We start from the raw sequence: 18494 nt of genomic DNA, 5'->3' as shown, positions 1-18494 counted from the left end.
GTAAATCTTCGTTTGTATATACACCACTTGTTACTTCATTCATTAAACTTTACCACTGAATGGAGAGGCTTTAACCACTAAATTGAGTGGCTAACCATAAGCTACTTCTTATGCTAACTAGAGAAGGGTGCAAGGTAGAGCAAATACATAACATAAAGCAATTATTTCCCAATCATATGTATCATACAAATGCAGCATTATAAATGACAATTCTAGACCCGCAGTTCAGTCTCATAAAATAACAGCAAGAAATAGAGTAATACATTTAAACTATGCTAGTGACAATGTTTCTTCAGTAGGATCATCATACATTACACAAAATTCACACATTGCCTACATTATAACAGGATGTTACATATCTGAATTTAAGTGTTAAACAAAAATATCTTATAACATCCATATCATATAGCTCATCTTATTAAAAGACAAAATCTGTAAGATTTTATAACAGTTCATATAGACTAATGCTTCTAATGTATAACTGCATAATCCATTGAGCTGTGTGCATTATCACTGAGCATTAACTTAATACATTGATGCAATAACAAGTCTTCTTAAAATTAATCACTTACAGAAACAAATCAATACATGATTTCTAATACATTTTGTAATTACTGAAGTGATAATAATAATAATCATTTGTCATACATCAAAATATGTAAACCCTCTATACTGTTCTTTCAAAGAATGAAATCAGTCTAGTGTTCATTTGTTTGCATATTGTCATTAAAACATTTAACACTTGCACTAAATCAGCATGCAAGAAAATTATTCTAATAGCTGCTATTCATTAATTTATGATTGATAAATATTCACTATCCTACGATTAGATTATTTCTAATTGCTATGCCCAAACTTGCTATTAAGCTATTTTTTTTGCAACTTGTATAAAACATAGTTTGTTTTCCATCCGTTGGTCACTGGATTTGCTGAATCTGGAGAACAAGAACATCTATAGATTTTAAATGCAACTTTTATGCTTATAACACTTTTCATGAAATTCAGATTTGAAAATTCTTCTCTTTAACTGACCATGTTACAAGCTATTCTGAGATTCGTCGAGGTCAATAAGTCATGGCGTTATTTAAACTCTGCATCTGTTTGCAGGCTTCAAAACACAGACCAGGCACAGATTGTGTTATCAATCACCAGTCATGATCACTATTGATATTCACATGTATTACATTTAACTTTGAATATTCTTATATGGGACGTCTCCCATTTCTACAGTTTAACATTCTTAGTCAGCTGACGAACATAGAAAGACAGACTTACAAATGACATAAACACGCATCTGCCACCCCAGACTCTGAATAAAAATAATTTATTCGTCTTTTATTTTCTTTTCTAGATTCTAAACTCTGCTTCATGTCCAAGTAGAATTACTTAGCTAAAGCAGAAATTCGTTCACTAGAGAACAGACAATCAACCTTCACTCGTTTCAGTCATTTCTACACACAGTATTTGGCAATTGCTTCATTCTTTCACATGTATTCACATACTCACGTTCTCTTTTACAACAATACTTCATTCACAGAATAAAGTTCTCGATTTCTAGCACACGTGCTATAAACTCACTCGAGGTTGTGCTTTTTTGTTTATCTATAGGGTTTCACCATGCAACATACTTAAGCACGTCTTTTCCTTCATGCTTATTATTAATCAAACAACATCTCAGGCCGCAAGCTGATATTACTGAAAATATTAGGAATGCTTCTTACCTCAGTTTCATACGCTATTTTCCAGATCATGGAATTTTCGTGGCGAACATTACGACTCAGCGTCAAACGAGGGTAACGTATTACCCGTGGCGATCCGTAAATTCTGCGACAACAAGAAAATCCACGCGAGGAAATCACGCAGCACAATTCCACAACAAGAAAGTGTTCCCAGAAAAAGTTATGCGGTCACAAAGAATATTCTGACTTAACAAGGAAAACATACATGCTTGAACCTTTATCTCATATCACCGGGCAAGTGTGCTAACCACTGCGCCACCATACATTCCCTTAAGAGTTCCCAAAATACATAACCTCCATTCATGCACAATCGGGCACATGCTACATATCCGTGAGAACTTGTCTCCCTTATTATTTAGTATTATTAAAGAGTATTTTTCCTTTAAACTTGATCAGGGTTTAAAAGAAAAAATGTTTTGCACGTTTATAAGTTTTAAACAAAAGTGGAGACATTCTTTTTGATTTGCTTTAAACCAATTGTTCTTATTGTAAGTTTTAACCCCAAATGTATTTATTCTTTTTCCACTTTGTTGTTCGAGCTCTTTTGCATTTTAGCTATATGTGTACACCGTTTTACAAATTCTTTTTAAACATTAGCTTATAAAGTATGTTCGTTATTTAAGCTATATTTAAAAGGTAATTTAATTATTTCTGTGTGTTTAAACACACGGCAATTTCTTAAAAGTACCAAAATAGGTGGGGGTTTTGCCAAAACCTTTAACCTGTAACCTTTACCCTTGTAGGTAGACTGATAGAAACAGCTGGCGTCTTTTAGACTGCTTGTAACACGTGGACGAAGCTTGTATTTTTGCATCGAGCTGCTTGGATGCCATTAAAGATTTCTACAAATTATTTTAGCGATCGTGATTGAGACGTTATGGATTCTATCGCTGTTGCTTTGATTTCATCTTTAAGTTTTTTTTTCAGCTCCGCTGAATTACCACGCAAACGGCAAGGTGAGTGCAATGCCTGCATGTCTTGTCTGCCTGCCGCAACTAATATACAATAACGCGCCGTTCTTTATAGCCTTCAATATTGTTTTCTAAAGGCTAGCGATGTAATTTATTGTAAATACGTGTTTCCCAACACGGCATTTACTTTTCTAGGTAGATTTTGGGCTTCGACGGCCATTAATTAATCTGTGCTGCCCTGTGAGTGCCGTTTCATTTTACTGGACAGCCAGTCTCGTGCCATCAGTTTCAATCTTGTTGTATTCCATTTATTTTGTCCAATTTTAGTCCCACTTATGCGTTAAACTGAAAAGTCCAACCTTAAAGTTCACTCTCATACCGTAGGTAGCAGACGCTACCACGATTCGCCGACAGATGTCGGGCTTTTTTCCAGCCTCATGCACTGTGCCGAGTTTGACAAGTCCGCCTCTTGTCTTTTGATGGGATAAATTAATCAGGCCAGGCATGTTAAGGCAGTTTTTAATTCTCGGCCGGAGTCCATGACGCGCGCAACCAATCCAAAATATATATATCAAATATTATTACCGAGCCTCCCATTCATCAGTGTAAGCATATGTTTAATATATATATAAAATATTATAATTAATATATAATAATATAATTATTAATGTAGCCACAATCCTGCCGACTACGCCATTATGTTTCCTGCAGAGGCATTAGCTCTCTTGGAAATGTGTTCTTTTAATATTGTGGCTTATTAAATAATTAGACGATATCATAATATACCAGAAAAGGCGATATCCCTCCCATAGTGATTACGGTACAAGAATCACATGAGACAAAATATCTTTTAGCTTACATTTACTGACGTTTTACGCAGTTACAGACGAGGAGGCATATGGACAGACTTTATCCAGGTGGGAATCTGGATCAACACAGTCAGCCATTTTTTCCGTCCCTACGCTGGGAGGTTTTTCAACACACCTGGTGTCGACACAGCCTCGAAGGGTCTGGCCACTGTCCAGACCTTTTATATGGTTCTTGCTTCATTTGCTGGTCTTCTCCGTCTCCGAACAAGGGCTGAATTCCTCTCCCACAAAATACAGAAATATCATAGTGCTTACATGTCGATTCTCATTCTCCCAAGAAGGAAAGAAGGTTTGTGCTGATAGAGGACAGAAATACCCTAACCTGTGTTTAAGCTGACTATACAAGCCTCCAGTTGTCTTTGGCTATCTAATCCAATGCTTGGTCAGCAATTCTAACTGCTGAGCCTCTGTGTGCCACAGTTAACATGCACATGTGAATAAAACTCATAACAGTACTGTCCAGATACAGTGACATAAAGAAACATGTAGTATTACAGAGTGTTGCAAGCAACGTAGGTACACTCCCTAAGCTTCCGAGGTATGACCAAATGAGTGCGAAGGAAGAAGGTAGGAGACCCGACTTTGGACGGTTTGGCTGTGATATCCAGAGGCAGTGAAGACATGGGTCAAAAGAAAGGAGCTCATGGCTGCTGAGTTTCTGCCGACTACGCGAGTACAGTAATCCCTCATTTATCACGGGAGATAGGTTCCAAGGCCGGCCGCAATAACTGAATTTCCGCGAAGTAGGGACACCATATTTATTTAATAATTTAACGTGTATTTGGACATTTTTAAACCCTCCTTGTACTGTTTACAACCCACCCTTTACTCTATTAATAACAGGGACAACTGTTAAGCAATATGAAATCGGTAGATAAGTTTACAGTTACTGTATAGCGAAGTACACGTACCTATATATGACGTGATGATGGTGATGAATATGCTGTGCAGTAAAAATGATGACGATGATGGTGATGATGACTTTTACTGCTCAGCCGATGACGTCTCTTCAGACGGCGGTGCCATTTCCTGGGGCACCTCTTCCACGGTTTCTGAAAGCATATCCGTAGTAGTAGTAGTTGGAACTGGCTCTTTGTTAAGAGGCTGCAAAAACATTGTGATCGGCAGCTGCTGCAGCAGCTTCTTTTTCCGGTCGAAGAGCAACTTGCGGTCATGACGTCTTCGACCTTGTTGCAAAATTGGACCGATTCGAACCATATCGTTCTCCCATTCCTGTGACCGCTCTTGCAGATCCTTAGCCAGTCTGCAGCCACAGCCGCGAACGTTCTCCCTTCCTTCAACATATCCAGAAGTTTCACCTTCTCAGCGATCATCATCATTCTTCATTGGCGTTTAGGAGCACGTTTGGGAGCCATTGCAGGGGGTGAAAATTGAAGCGAAGTTCAACACAAAGAAACCACAAAAAAATCACACACAGTATAGTGTAAAGTAAACCGCTCGGCGAGAAAGCTTGAAGCGAAATGGCCGCGGCAGAGAGACAAGGGCAGGTGCTATGGGATCAGGGCATCAGTCAAAGCACCAATCACGGGCACGATTAGAAAGCGGGAAGCTGTGATTTGTCGTCTCCCTCCCATGTACCAATCACAGCCCGTGTTACAACGCACTTAGTCACCGAACTTGTTTTGTTGCTCTTAGACTAGGAAATACTACAACTATATTTAAAAACCCGCAAAGTCGTGAATCCGCGAAAAGTGGACCGCGAAGTAGCGAGGGATTATTGTAATGGGTGAGCCGGGGAGAATGAGAAGGGGGTGGACTGAGATCAGGAGGAGTTAGTCTGCATTTTAATCTTGGACTTTTAATGGATTTATTTATTGATTTTTATTCCCACTTTTCATTGGATTTTTATGGATTTATTTATGTACTTTTTTTATAACACTGCACAATTGACACTTGTTGGCTTTACTTTTGTGTTGACCGTTTTTTAATATAAGCACTCTGGCACATTTTCCACCATCCTCTGGCTTCATCTGAGAATTCTCCTCATTTGTCAGCTCATCTCGGTCATAACTATCGATGGTGTTGGTCCAGCATGTGGGAAGAGGGAGTCTATAGGGGACTGGCATCGTCACACTTGTGCCATTTTAAGACCAGTGTAAAGGTATTCACAAGATTTAACCTTTCATTTACACAGACACTTCTGCATTCCTGACTGCCATGTTGGGCAATGTGTTGGTGACTGTTCCAAAACATATCACACAAGGACGTGCACAAAATCTGTATCAGTACAGCAGTGGACACGAGACAAACCTTTCCTACTACATTTATATTGCCATTTTAATATTGACATATTTCTGTTACACATAGTAACATTTTTTTTATTTAAAAGCATAAAGCTATTGAGTTTAAAGGTAACGCTTTTGTATATAAACTGTGTAATAAGTATGCCTACCTCTTTAAGAATATTACCCAGGGTGGTGTGTGGTTTTTCCTGATTGGTGAATGGATGCCAGCTTTTAGTGACTTTGGCAATATATAATATACATAATAAAAGTTAGTAGTTTGGAACAGGGAGAGAAGACAGGAAAAAGCAATGTCTTGTAACATGTTTTCTTGGCAATGGCGTGAGTATGTGAGTGAGTGAGTGAGAGGTGAACATCTGCTATATTTGACTAGCAGAACATTAACAAGCATTTTGACAGATAAAAGGGCCGTCTCTCAAATACTGAAGATAAGCTTTCTAAAGTTAAAATAATTGATTCAATAAATAAACCAGATGTTCAACAGAAACTGTGTACTGTATTATTAATTTCCTGACTCAAAAATCAATGCTTACTTAAAACAAAAAAAAATAAATTTATGTGATCTTTTTCTATTTACTGCAATTTCTTGTTTCCAATTTCTTGTTTATTGGGGTAATCACTTAACATGACAAAAAAGTGAAAAGATGAAAATAAATCACAAAAGTTTTCATAATATTTGTAGTGCAACTAGAAAATTTAGTTTTATTCGCCAAGTTCATAAGTGTATGCCACACTATGAAAAAGGAGCACTGGAATCATGGGATAGAAGGGTCCTTTCATCTGATTGGCTGGCCCAGCACTGACTCAGCTGTAGAATGGCCAATGGTGGAGACAGCTTGTTGGTCGAAGTCTCCAGGACTCTGACTGTGGCTTGTCTGACTCCTTTTCTACAATCTGGTCACAGTTCTACAATTAGCTGATGGACAAACATAAGGACTGTCTCTCAAATGCTAAAGGTAAGCTTTCAAAAGTTAAAATAATTGATGCAATAAATAAACCAGATGCTCAACAGAAGCTGTGTACTGTATCATTGATTTCCTGACTCAAAAATCAATGTTTACTTAAAAAAAAAAGTGCAATCTTTTCCTATTTACTGTAATTTCTTGTTTATTGGGGTAATCACTTAACATGACAAAAAAAGTGAAAAGATTAAAATAAATCACAAAGGTTTTCATAATTTTTGTAGTGCAACTACAGAATTGAGTTTTATTAGCCAAGTTCATAAATGTATGCCACACTATAAAAAAGGAGCACTGGAATCATGGGGTAGAAGAGTCCTTTCATCTGATTGGCTGGCCTAGCACAGACTCAGCTGTAGAATGGCCAATGGGCTGAGGTCTCCAGGACTCTGGCTCTGTCTGGCTTGTCTGACTCCTATTTTACAATCTGGTCACAGTTCTACAATGAGCTGATGGACAGACATAAGGACTGTCTCTCAAATGCTAAAGGTAAGCTTTCTAAAGTTTAAATAATTAATGCAATAAATAAACCAGATGTCCAACAGAAACTGTGTACTGTATCATTAATATCCTGACTCAAAAATCAATGCTTACTTAAAAATAATAAAAAAGTGTGATTTGTTTTCCTATTTACTGCAATTTCTTGTTTCCAATTTCTTGTTTATTGGGTTAGTCACTTAACATGACAAAAAAGTGAAAAGATGAAAATTAATCACACAAGTTTTCATAATATTTGTAGTGCAACTAGAGAATTGAGTTTTATTCGCCAAGTTCATAAGTGTATGCCACACTATAAAAAAGGAGCACTAGAATCATGGGGTAGAAGGGTCATTTCATCTGATTGGCTGGCCCAGCACTGACTCAGCTGTAGAATGGCCAATGGGCCGAGGTTTCCGGGACTCTGACTCTGTCTGGCTTGTCTGACTCCTTTTCTACATTCTGGCTGCGGTTCTACAATTAGCGGATGCACAGACATTGTTGTTCTTCAGTTAAGGTGATTAGTTTCTACTTCGGTTTTGATGTTTTTGAACAAAACTGTGTCCTCATATGTGACAGTTCTGTATTTAGTGAGTGGTGTAATCTGTTCTATTGTCACATTGCTCTGTGCCTGCACTTGGTGTGTTTCACTGTACAAGATCAAAGGAGTTTTTACTGCTGTATTGTATTTCTGAGGTGGCCATGACAGACTGGCTATCTAGCTCCGTGAAGAGGATTACTTGTGATGTGATCTGTGTTGTGTGTTGTATTTACCCCATTTTTTGACACCCATTTCACGCCCACCCTATCTGGAAGGGGGTTGCTCTCAGATTGATAGATAGATAGATAGATAGATAGATAGATACTTTATTAATCCCAAGGGGAAATTCACACACTCCAGCAGCAGCATACTGATAAAAAAAATATTAAATTAAAGCGTGATAAAAATGCAGGTACAATTGAAAGAATTGTCTTTCCCAGGATTTCTTCCATTTTGTTTTTTTCCCTTATAAGGTTTTGTTTTAGGGGTGGTTATTTTTTTTCTTTAAATCATACAGACAATAGCAAACTAGACTTTAGCAGCAAAGAAAGCAACTGTTTGCTGGATGCCGGAAAATGCAACCAGATTTTCTTTTTTACCAAAAGACACTTTAGGGTGTCTGTCACTAATATTATGTATAACATTATTTAAAAGACTAAGGTCAGTAAAATCTACTGTAGAATTGTTTACCAAAGGACAGTTTAGACAGTTTAGTGTATTTGTCACAATTGTAATATACATTACTGTTTAAAAGACTAAGGTCAGTAATGAATGGCGGATCGCAGAAAGGATCTGACACATGCACTGTCAGTCTCCATGGGTGCTGATCACTAACCATGATGGCACATTACAAGCAGAAGAAAAACATTAAATACTGTATAGAACTTGATAAGACCTTCACCGTAATGTTTAGCACTGTACAACACCATAATAAGGTGGGGAAAGTATCTGGCACATGGCCCAGTACGGCTGTTGGCTTAACACATTAGTTGTGAGTAGTTACACAGACAGGAGTATAGATGTGCACACAGATTCATGGAGATGTAGTGATGGTCAAAATCTTTGGTTTCCACAGCCTTAACCAGATACGATTGTGTGACAGTGTGTGAAGAACTGCTGTATCGCTTTCCTCCAACCACTGTCACTGCCACCTTCTGGCACATCCTTAAGGATTTAAAACAAAAAACATTCTTGCTATTTGGTTGTTCCGACATTAAACTTAACATCAGAATTGGAAAATCCATTTTAAGTTTGGAAACTTTGGCTTGTACAGTTTTTCTCATGAAGGTCAATGTTACAGACTGTAATAATGATGATCATATTAATTCAAAGCTAACAAAATGAACAGTATATGGTAAATGCTCACTATCTTCAGAATAACAGGTCTGTGATGCCCTTAGATGTACGGTGCTGCATCAATATGTGTCAACCTGGTGCCAAAAGGACATGGGTAAGGGTTCCAACCCCATTTGTGATCAGGACTTGTACCTGTTCGGTTGTACCTGCAATTGTTTTCCATGAATGAGGAATTCCCAGTAAGTCAAGCTGGGGAGCATGCACTGGTACAGTGCGCTGCTATATCCACCACACAATGCAGACACCCGGACCAGTCACACCCTCTGGAAATGACCCCCTATCTGCCGCAGCCAGGTGTTACATGAGCGACCCCTTGGCCTGGCCCAGCCACTCAGTTCCCCAACAATGAGGATCTTATGAGCTGGATCACCCTCTGGGAATCGCGCCACATGGCCGTAGTGACTGACGCTCCCTCACAATGCAGGTAATGTGCCTCATTTGGGACTCCATGAGCAACACAAAGTCAAATCAGCGATACCCAAGGATTTTCATAGAGACACAATACCAAAGGAGTCCAATCTTCATCTCAGGTCACTGGATAGTGTCCATGTCTCGCAACTATATAGCAAGACAGGAAGCACCAGGACTCTAAAGACTTGGACCTTCGTCCTTTTGCATAGAAATCAGGAGCGCCAGACGGCCCTTTCCAGCAACCTCATGACCCCCCAGGTTCTTCCAATCCGTCTACTGACTTCATAGGAAGAGTCACCAGAGACATGAATGTCACTGCCAAAGTAATTAAACCTCTCAACAAGGTCGACACTCTCTCCACAGACAGACACACTGCTGATGGCCGTGCCCAAGAGGCCATTAAAGGCCTGGATGTTGGTTTTTATCAGGACACTCACAAGCCAAGACACTCAGACTCCTTGCTCAGTCTTTCGAGTGCCCCAATCAGAGCCTCCATTGACTCCATGAGTAACTGTAGGTCATAAGCTCACGCTGATTAAGTCCCTGCCTTTTACAGTATATATACCTCCCATCTTTACTACCAATTAGATGGTTTAGTGAAGTCCTCGGATCAGCACCATGCTGTGGTCGATCATGGCCTCTGGTGGAGCACCTAGAAGATGATGGAACTTTACTATAGAGGAAGTAAAAACCGTAACAAGGTTTCCGTGGAATAACCTGTGGGAGGATTATTACCAAGCCTTTGAGGGCTCATGCGCCTGACCCTGTCTCCCTCTGATCCTCACCCCTGAGCCGGCTCCTCACCAGAACCTAATCCCTCTTTTTTCATAGGATCAGTGCTTCAGTATCTCCAGTTTTAGTAACTGTGGGGATTTTTAGGAATGCCAGCCCCGTAAATAACAAGAATTGACAGGATTTGTAATCTTTATACTTATTTTCTTAAAACACTTGCACAGATGTGTTAATTTTACAAAGTAATCTTAAGTACATTATTGCTAAATAATTGGCCGACATCTTTCCCAAAGGCAACTTACAAGATCATGATTCATTACAATTGTTTTAAATTCTGCTTTTTAAGAACTTGATCAATGGCATGTTAAGCGACTTGCTTACTCACAAACAGTAAGTCAAAAACAGGGAATGAAACCACAGCTGTATGGGTTAAAGGCCAGTGCCTTAGCCACTACATTACAGTATCTGGCATTTTAACTGTTATGCCGAACAAAAAAAAATTCTAAAGTCAAAATGAACAATTAACATGCAGCAAAAAGTAAAATGGTTCACATTGACTATGCGTTTTAAAAACTGAATGTAATATTATTTTGTAACAATGCTGACAAATGGCATCAGCCTGGAGGTGCATCACCATCAGTATGAGCTGGCATTTAATCAAGCAAATGAGCAGCTGCAGGGGAGCCTTTAAAAATCGGCAAGCCTGCCAAAGCGGCAACAGCAACTTATCCTTTTTAGGACAAAAGAGCAAGAATACATTGGGTGGGGTGCAGGTAAGCCCAGGCATGGAAATACATTGGTGTCAAAAGTGGTGTGACGAGATGACATAAAATCTAATTTAGCAAAGCCTGAATATGTTGGTGAGTCCCAAGGCTAAGATTTAAAATGTGGAATGCTGTTTGCAACATCAGTAGAGGACTGAACAGAGTTGAGAGACTGCAACCCCTGCAACCCACTCGACTGGGTGTGCGGCCACGGATGCAGCATCATTCAGAGCTGAAAGTATGGCTGATTGAGTTGCCACTGACCCCAGGTGAGCAGTGTGAAGCAGGGCCGCTAGTAAAACTTCATGAGGCAATTGAGGCTTCATGAGGCAGAGCACAGAATCATTGCAAAGCAGCTGAGGAGGTAGGATTCTCAAAGCTGACATTCAGAGCTGGAACACTGGCTGCAGCATCACTTCGGAAAAGGGTGACAACTGTTACAAATGCATCTCCACACAAGGAGGCTCGCCTGCTCACTTGTAATCAATAGATCACTGTAGTGTTAAAAACACATCTGCTGCATCGCATATCAGCACAGGATTCACCATCCCTGCTGCATCACCTGACAGCCAAGAACTCAAGACCCTTTGAAGTGTCTTTATCACTGGCCATTAAACCACAGCAGTACCTAAAACTAGCCCACTATTTCGAAGAGTTTGTAAGCTGTTGTGAGGAGTTGGTCAATGGGGACAGCAATTTTAAAGGAAGGGATATGTGACGGTTCTGAGAACTTACATCAGCCTGGGGATGAGTCACTAACAGTATGAGCTGCCATTCCATCATTTCAATGAGCAGTTTCAAAGCCAGCTGCAGGGCAGTCTATAAAAATGGAAAGCCCGTCAGGGTCTCATATCTATTCCAACAACAAGCCGGCTTTCGAAGGGCAAAAAAACGATGCAAGAGAACAAGGATTCATTGGCAGTATTTGCAGGTAAGCACACCAGCAGCAACAGTACAATATATTTACACTATGCATTTTAAGGACAGAATTGAGTACTATATACTGTATTTGGTATTATGTATTAACATGTTTATTGTTATTTTTCATTGTTTTAAGTTATGTGTCAGGTTTTTACAAATTTACCATGATGTCTATTATTATGTACTGTCTTTTCAAACATACTTCTGTTCCTTCTTCTTTGCGGTTGGAGCCCTAGGAGGCGGGGCCACTCTGACATCACCACTCCTGAGCCCTCTCTTTGGCTCTTTAAGTAAGCTGAGCATGCTCAGGAGCAGCAGATCATTTCATTCATTGTGGAATTTTGTATTACTATTTGGAATTGCTGGGTTTTGTGAACTTCTTGCCTTGTTTTCTTAAATTCTGAATTGTGATTTTAGACTTGTTTGCTTAGGACTGCCTGCCTTTTGCCTGTTTCCTTCCAAGTGGAGCATTTTTGTTAATTTTTCTATTTTTTGCTATTGCATTTTAAATATTCTTTATTGCCATCCATCCATCCATCCTCTTCCTGGTTGGACGTGCCCGGAACACCTCACCAGGGAGGCGTCCAGGAGGCATCCTGATCAGATGCCCGAGCCACTTCATCTGACGACTCTCGATGCGGAGGAGCAGTGGCTCTACTCTGAGCCCCTCCCGGATGACTGAGCTTCTCACCCTATCTTTAAGGGAAAGCCCAGACACCCTGCGAAGGAAACTCATTTCAGCCGCTTGTATTCGCGATCTCGTTCTTTCGGTCACTACCCATAGCTCATGACCATAGGTGAGGGTAGGAGCGTAGATCGACTGGTAAATTGAGAGCTTTGCCTTACGGCTCAGCTCTTTTTTCACCACGACAGACCGATGCAGAGCCCGCATCACTGCGGATGCCGCACCGATCCGCCTGTCAATCTCACAATCCATTCTTCCCTCACTCATGAACAAGACCCCGAGATACTTAAACTCCTCCACTTGGGGCAGGATCTCCCCCCCAACCCTGAGAGGGCACTCCACCCTTTTCCGGCTGAGGACCATGGTCTCGAATTTGGAGGTGCTGATTCTCATCCCAGCCGCTTCACACTCAGCTGCGAACCGATCCAGAGAGAGCTGAAGATCATGGCCTGATGAAGCAAACAGGACAACATCATCTGCAAAAAGCAGTGACCCAATCCTGAGTCCACCAAACCGGACCCCTTCCAAACCCTGGCTGCACCTAGAAATTCTGTCCATAAAAGTTATGAACAGAATCGGTGACAAAGGGCAGCCCTGGCGGAGTCCAACTCTCACTAGAAACGGCCTCGACTTACTGCCGGCAATGTGGACCAAGCTCTGACACCGGTTGTACAGGGACCGAACAGCTCTTATCAGGGGGTCATACTCCCGGAGCACCACCCATAGGATTCCCCGAGGGACACGGTCGAACGCCTTTTCCAAGTCCACAAAGCACATGTAGACTGGTTGGGCAAACTCCCATGCACCCTCCAGGATCCTACTAAGGGTGTAGAGCTGGTCCACTGTTCCGCGACCCGGACGAAAACCACACTGTTCCACCTGAATCCGAGGTTCGACTATTCGACGGACCCTCCTCTCCAGAACCCCCGAGTAGACTTTTCCAGGGAGGCTGAGGAGTGTGATCCCTCTATAGTTGGAACACACCCTCCGGTCCCCCTTTTTAAAGAGGGGGATCACCACCCCGGTCTGCCAATCCAGAGGCCTAGACCTAGCACCAAGCAAGTTCTCTTCAGTCTTTTGAAAGAGCATTTGGATGATTTTACAACTTCTTCTTTTTTTGGCTGCTCCCGTTAGGCGTCACTATAGCAAATAATTTTTTTCATCTCTTCCTGTCCTCTCCATCTTGCACTGTCACACCCATCTCATCACATCCATAAACCTTCTCTTAGGCCTCCCTCTTTTCCTCTTGCCTGGCAGCTCTATCCTTAGCATCCTTTTCCCAATATACTCAGCATCTCTCCTCTGCACATGTCCAAGCCAACACAATCTCGCCTCTCTGACTTTGTCTCCCAACTGTCCAACTTGAGCTGACCCTCTAATGTCCTCATTTCTAATCCTGTCCATCCTCGTCACACCCAATGCAAATCTTAGCATCTTTAATTCTGCCACCTCCAGCTCTGTCTCCTGCTCTCTGGTCAGTGCCACCGTCTCCAACCCATATAACATAGTTTCTCTCACTACTGTCCTGTAGACCTTCCTTTTCACTCATGGTGATACCTGTCTGTCACAAATTACTCCTGACACTCTTCTCCACCCACTCTACCCTGCCTGCACTCTCATTTTCACCTCTCTTCCTCCATCCCTGTTACTCTGTATTGTTTAAACTCATCTACCTTCGCCAACTCTATTCCCTACATCCTCACCATTCCACTGACCTCCCTCTCATTCACACACATTTATTCTGTCTTGTTCCTACTGAACTTCATTTCTCTCCTCTCTAGACCATACCTCCACCTCTCCAGAGTCTCCTGAACCTGCTCCCTACTCTCACTACAAATCACAATGTCATCAGCAAACATCATAGTCCACGGGGACTCCTATCTAATCTCGTCTGTCAACCTGTCCATCACCATTGCAAATAAAAAAGGGCTCAGAGCCGATCCCTTATGTAATCCCACCTCCACCTTGAATGCATCCGTCACTCCTACAACAGACTTCACCACTGTCACACTTCCCTTGAACATATCCTGTACAACTCTTACGTACTTCTCTGCCACTCCCGACTTCCTCATACAATACTACAGTTCCCCTCTAGGCACCCTGTCATATGCTTTCTCCAGGTCCATAAATAGACAATGCAACTCCTTCTGGTCTTCTCTGAACTTCTCCATCAACACCTTCAGGGCAAACATCGCATCTGTGGTGTTCTTGCCTGGCATGAAACCATCCTGCGGCTCACTAAACATCACCTTTCTTCTTAACCGAGCTGCCACTACTATTTCCCATAACTTCATGCTGTGGCTCATCAATTTTATCCCACTGTAGTTACTATAGCTCTGCACATTACCCTTATTCTTAAAAATCAGTACCAGTACACTTCCACTCCACTCCTCAGGCATCACCTCACATTCCAAGATTCTATTAAATTCCACTGCCATCTCTCCTAAACACCTCCATTCCTCCACAGATATGTCATCTGGACCAACATCCTTCCCATTCTTCATCCTCTTCATAGCTGTCCTTACTCCCTCCCTGCTAATCATCATCCAACCTTCTCTCTTTCTCATTCTCTTCATTCAGGATGCCTTTTGCAACTGATGACAGGATATTGCAACTGCCTGACTGCAGCAGCTTGAACCTGATTTATCCTGAGTAAAGATGGAATGGAGGATCAAATGCAAAGACCATTTTTGGACTTTATGCGGATGAATACTATGTGACTGATTTTTTGCTGGTAAATCATACAAACATTTGTAGTAGAAGCAATTATACAAATCTGTGTTGCTTCACTTTTTAAAATTTGTCTGTAAATGTTTTCTAATTGAAGCACAGGCAGATTAAATTACTTTCTCGTGGCCACACAAAGGGACTGAATCAGCATCGTTGTGGATGTAAAGTCCATTGCCATAGCCAGTACATCATACTCTGTCTAATTTATCGACAATGTTAGCCTTGTATGTCACCTTTATCTTTGTTACTGCTTACCTGTCCCTTTGTAGTACTTTGTGCAGTTTCCATACTCAATGTCTTCTTGTCTTATATCAAACTGGGGAAGTGCAATCTGTTCCATTTGAACAGGGTCTCCCGATTGCCATATGAACCGCAAGTCATCCGTTGTATATCCAACTAATAATGAATGCAAAAACGAGAAAACAACATTTCCATTATGGTGACCAAGCTTTTACTGATTGACAAAGATTAGGTTGCAGTTCAACATGAGAGCAACAGGATCAAAAGGCTACGAGGAGAACGAAAATGGAAAAGGCTCAAACACGAATGATCATTTGTAGCTGTAGGCCACCTCCCGTGGTTACATTTATATTCATATCTAAAACTGCCGTACCTCAGGGTTATTTAAGAACGATTTGTGAAACTGCACATGTAAACTGACCTCCTGCACGTTGAAGCACCTCAGATATGCACACATCTGAGGCATATTCTCTTCTTGATAACGTTTTTACTCACTTTTCTTTAACTTTTGTTCTTTAGTGAACTTTACACTTTTCATACCATTCAAAGTGCAATGTTAGCCAATGAATAAGCTGTTGATGGGCTGGAGTCATGACCAAAACCAATGAATCTGCTCAGGTCTTTAATTCCAATGCTTTCAAATGCACAGTTGTGTTTGAGCGTGTTCCATTTTCACAAGCAAAATTGCTTTCTGGAAGAGATTCGTTTAACAATATCTTAAAAACTGCTGCTGTAACCCCTGTCTTGAAAAAAAAAACCCGTCTTAGATCCGTTACAGCTAAAATTTTATCGCCCAATCTCTAATCTTCCATTTATGGCTAAGATCTTAGAAAAGGTTGTTGCTGCTCAACTTAATGATTATTTAAACTTGCATAACTTGCTTGAGCCTTTTCAATCTGGATTCATAGCATTGAAACTGCTTCACTTAAGGTAACCAATGACTTACTTATAACCGCAGATTCTGGGATGGCCGCTATTCTAGTTCTCCTTGACTTAAGTGCAGCGTATGATACAGTTAACCATGACATTTCACTGTCACGACTCTTAGACACTGGTATCTCTGGAGCTGCTCTTTCTTGGTTCATGTCATACCGCAGTGATCGCCAGTATTATGTATTCATTAGGGAACACAAATCTGCTACACTTCACTCACACAAGGTACCTCTCAATGGTCAGTTCTTGGTCCAAACCTCTTTAACTTCTCTATGCTCCCATTAAGTGAGATTATTCATCAGTATGGTCTAAGCTTCCACTGCTATGACGATGACACACAGCTTTATATAAGTGTTGATGCAACTGCAACATCTTCACCAGTTGCATTGACTAATTGCATTCGGGAAATCAATCATTAACAGTTTCATTTTTTACGACTTAATCCTGATAAAACAGAAATCTTATTAGTTGGTACCAAATCTGTCCTCTCTGCCCTTCGTGGGCTAAAAATTGACTTCAATGAAATCCTGGTTGAACCCTCAACAACCGTAATTTGGGTGTCATATATGATCAGCTTCTTACTTTCCAACCACACCTCAGCTCAATAGTACAGACAGCTTTGTTTCTTCTTTGTAACATTGCTCATCTGCATTCTTTCCTCAGTGTGAAGGATACTGAAACACTCATTCATGCTTTCATCATCACTACCCATCTGGGGCCTCATGTATAAACGGTGCGTACGCACAGAAATGTTGTGTAAGAACTTTTCCACGTTCAAATCGCGATGTATAAAACCTACACTTGGCGTAAAGCTACGCACTTTTCCACGGTACCTCATGTCTTGTCGTACGCAAGTTCTCCGCTCGGTTTTGCAAACTGGCGGCACCCAGCGTCAAAGCAGTGCTACTGTTCTTGTGTGATTACTCATTATTTTCATGACGCGGCTTTATAAATACACAGAAACTAACCGCATATTGTTTATTAGTGTAATGCATCTGATTGTAATTAACTCGTAACAATATAATGGTCCAGGGAACAGCCATAGTATTCCAAATACCATAACTGCTTTAGCATTGTTACTCTCACTTCTTCTTCTTCTTCTTCTTCTTTCAGCTCCTCCCGTTAGGAGTTGCCACAGCGGATCATCTTTTTTCAAATTTCTCTCACTGCACCACTCGGAGTATTTATATCACTGTATCTGAGTGTGAATCACAGCAGCAGCTGATCGGAAAGAGAATTATCGGTATTGGGCATTAAGCACATGCTGTCTCTGCCACTGCAAAACGTTTCAAAGCCTTTCCTGTACGGACCTCGCGGTTCAAAACAGTTTAATCCCAAGAACTTTAAATGCAGCCAATCAAGTGCTCCTTGTAGAACTGTTTGTACTTATAAGTACAATCACCCCACTGTAAACTTGCACTATAGTTATAATATCTCACAACCTGAGCCACTTTATAAAGCGTGTACATATGATGACGATATCATTTTTAAGGTGAAATGCAGCAAAATATGTTTGTTAAATTATACAGATAAAACTTTAACTTCATTTAAATAATCTATATTCTTCACTGGGAGTGTCTTTAAGGATAGAATAATTAAACATGTACTACGAAGATATTTCAATGTTCTTTAAACGTTTTGAAGAATCGGTGCTAAGCTTACAGATGGCTTAATGTCTATTACAGAGCTGATTGTATGGCGATCGGTTACTTGGGGAAAGAAAAGCACTGACTGCAGTGACGGCTACGCCAATATATATTGAATATAAAACAGAAAGAGAAAATAACAACACAGCTAAAAACGCAGCGACAAATTTCGGCAAAAGTTAAATGCTTGTGTCATGAGCACGAGGCGGCTAGTGTCTGCAACATATGTGGCCATCCACCGTGCATAAGATACTTTACTGACATTGGTTGCGAAGGAGCCAGCCACCGATTCTTCCTCTGCCCAGTGCCACCACAA

General features: G+C 40.8%; 1 protein-coding gene across 1 annotated transcript in view; it reads right to left on the bottom strand.

Moving 5' to 3' along the window:
* glrbb (glycine receptor, beta b) overlaps positions 1–18494 on the bottom strand; it is a 160515-nt gene that overhangs the window by 54629 nt on the left and 87392 nt on the right. The window contains exon 7 of the mRNA XM_039750302.1: positions 15615–15755. Coding sequence (XP_039606236.1) covers positions 15615–15755 — 141 coding nt within the window. The remainder of the gene's footprint in view (positions 1–15614; positions 15756–18494) is intronic.

This window comes from Polypterus senegalus, chromosome 4 (genome assembly GCF_016835505.1).
Source record: "Polypterus senegalus isolate Bchr_013 chromosome 4, ASM1683550v1, whole genome shotgun sequence".
In the NCBI taxonomy this organism is placed as follows: Eukaryota; Metazoa; Chordata; class Cladistia; order Polypteriformes; family Polypteridae; genus Polypterus; species Polypterus senegalus.
Note: the sequence above shows the minus strand (reverse complement) of the source record. Positions and strands in the feature narration are given on the sequence as shown.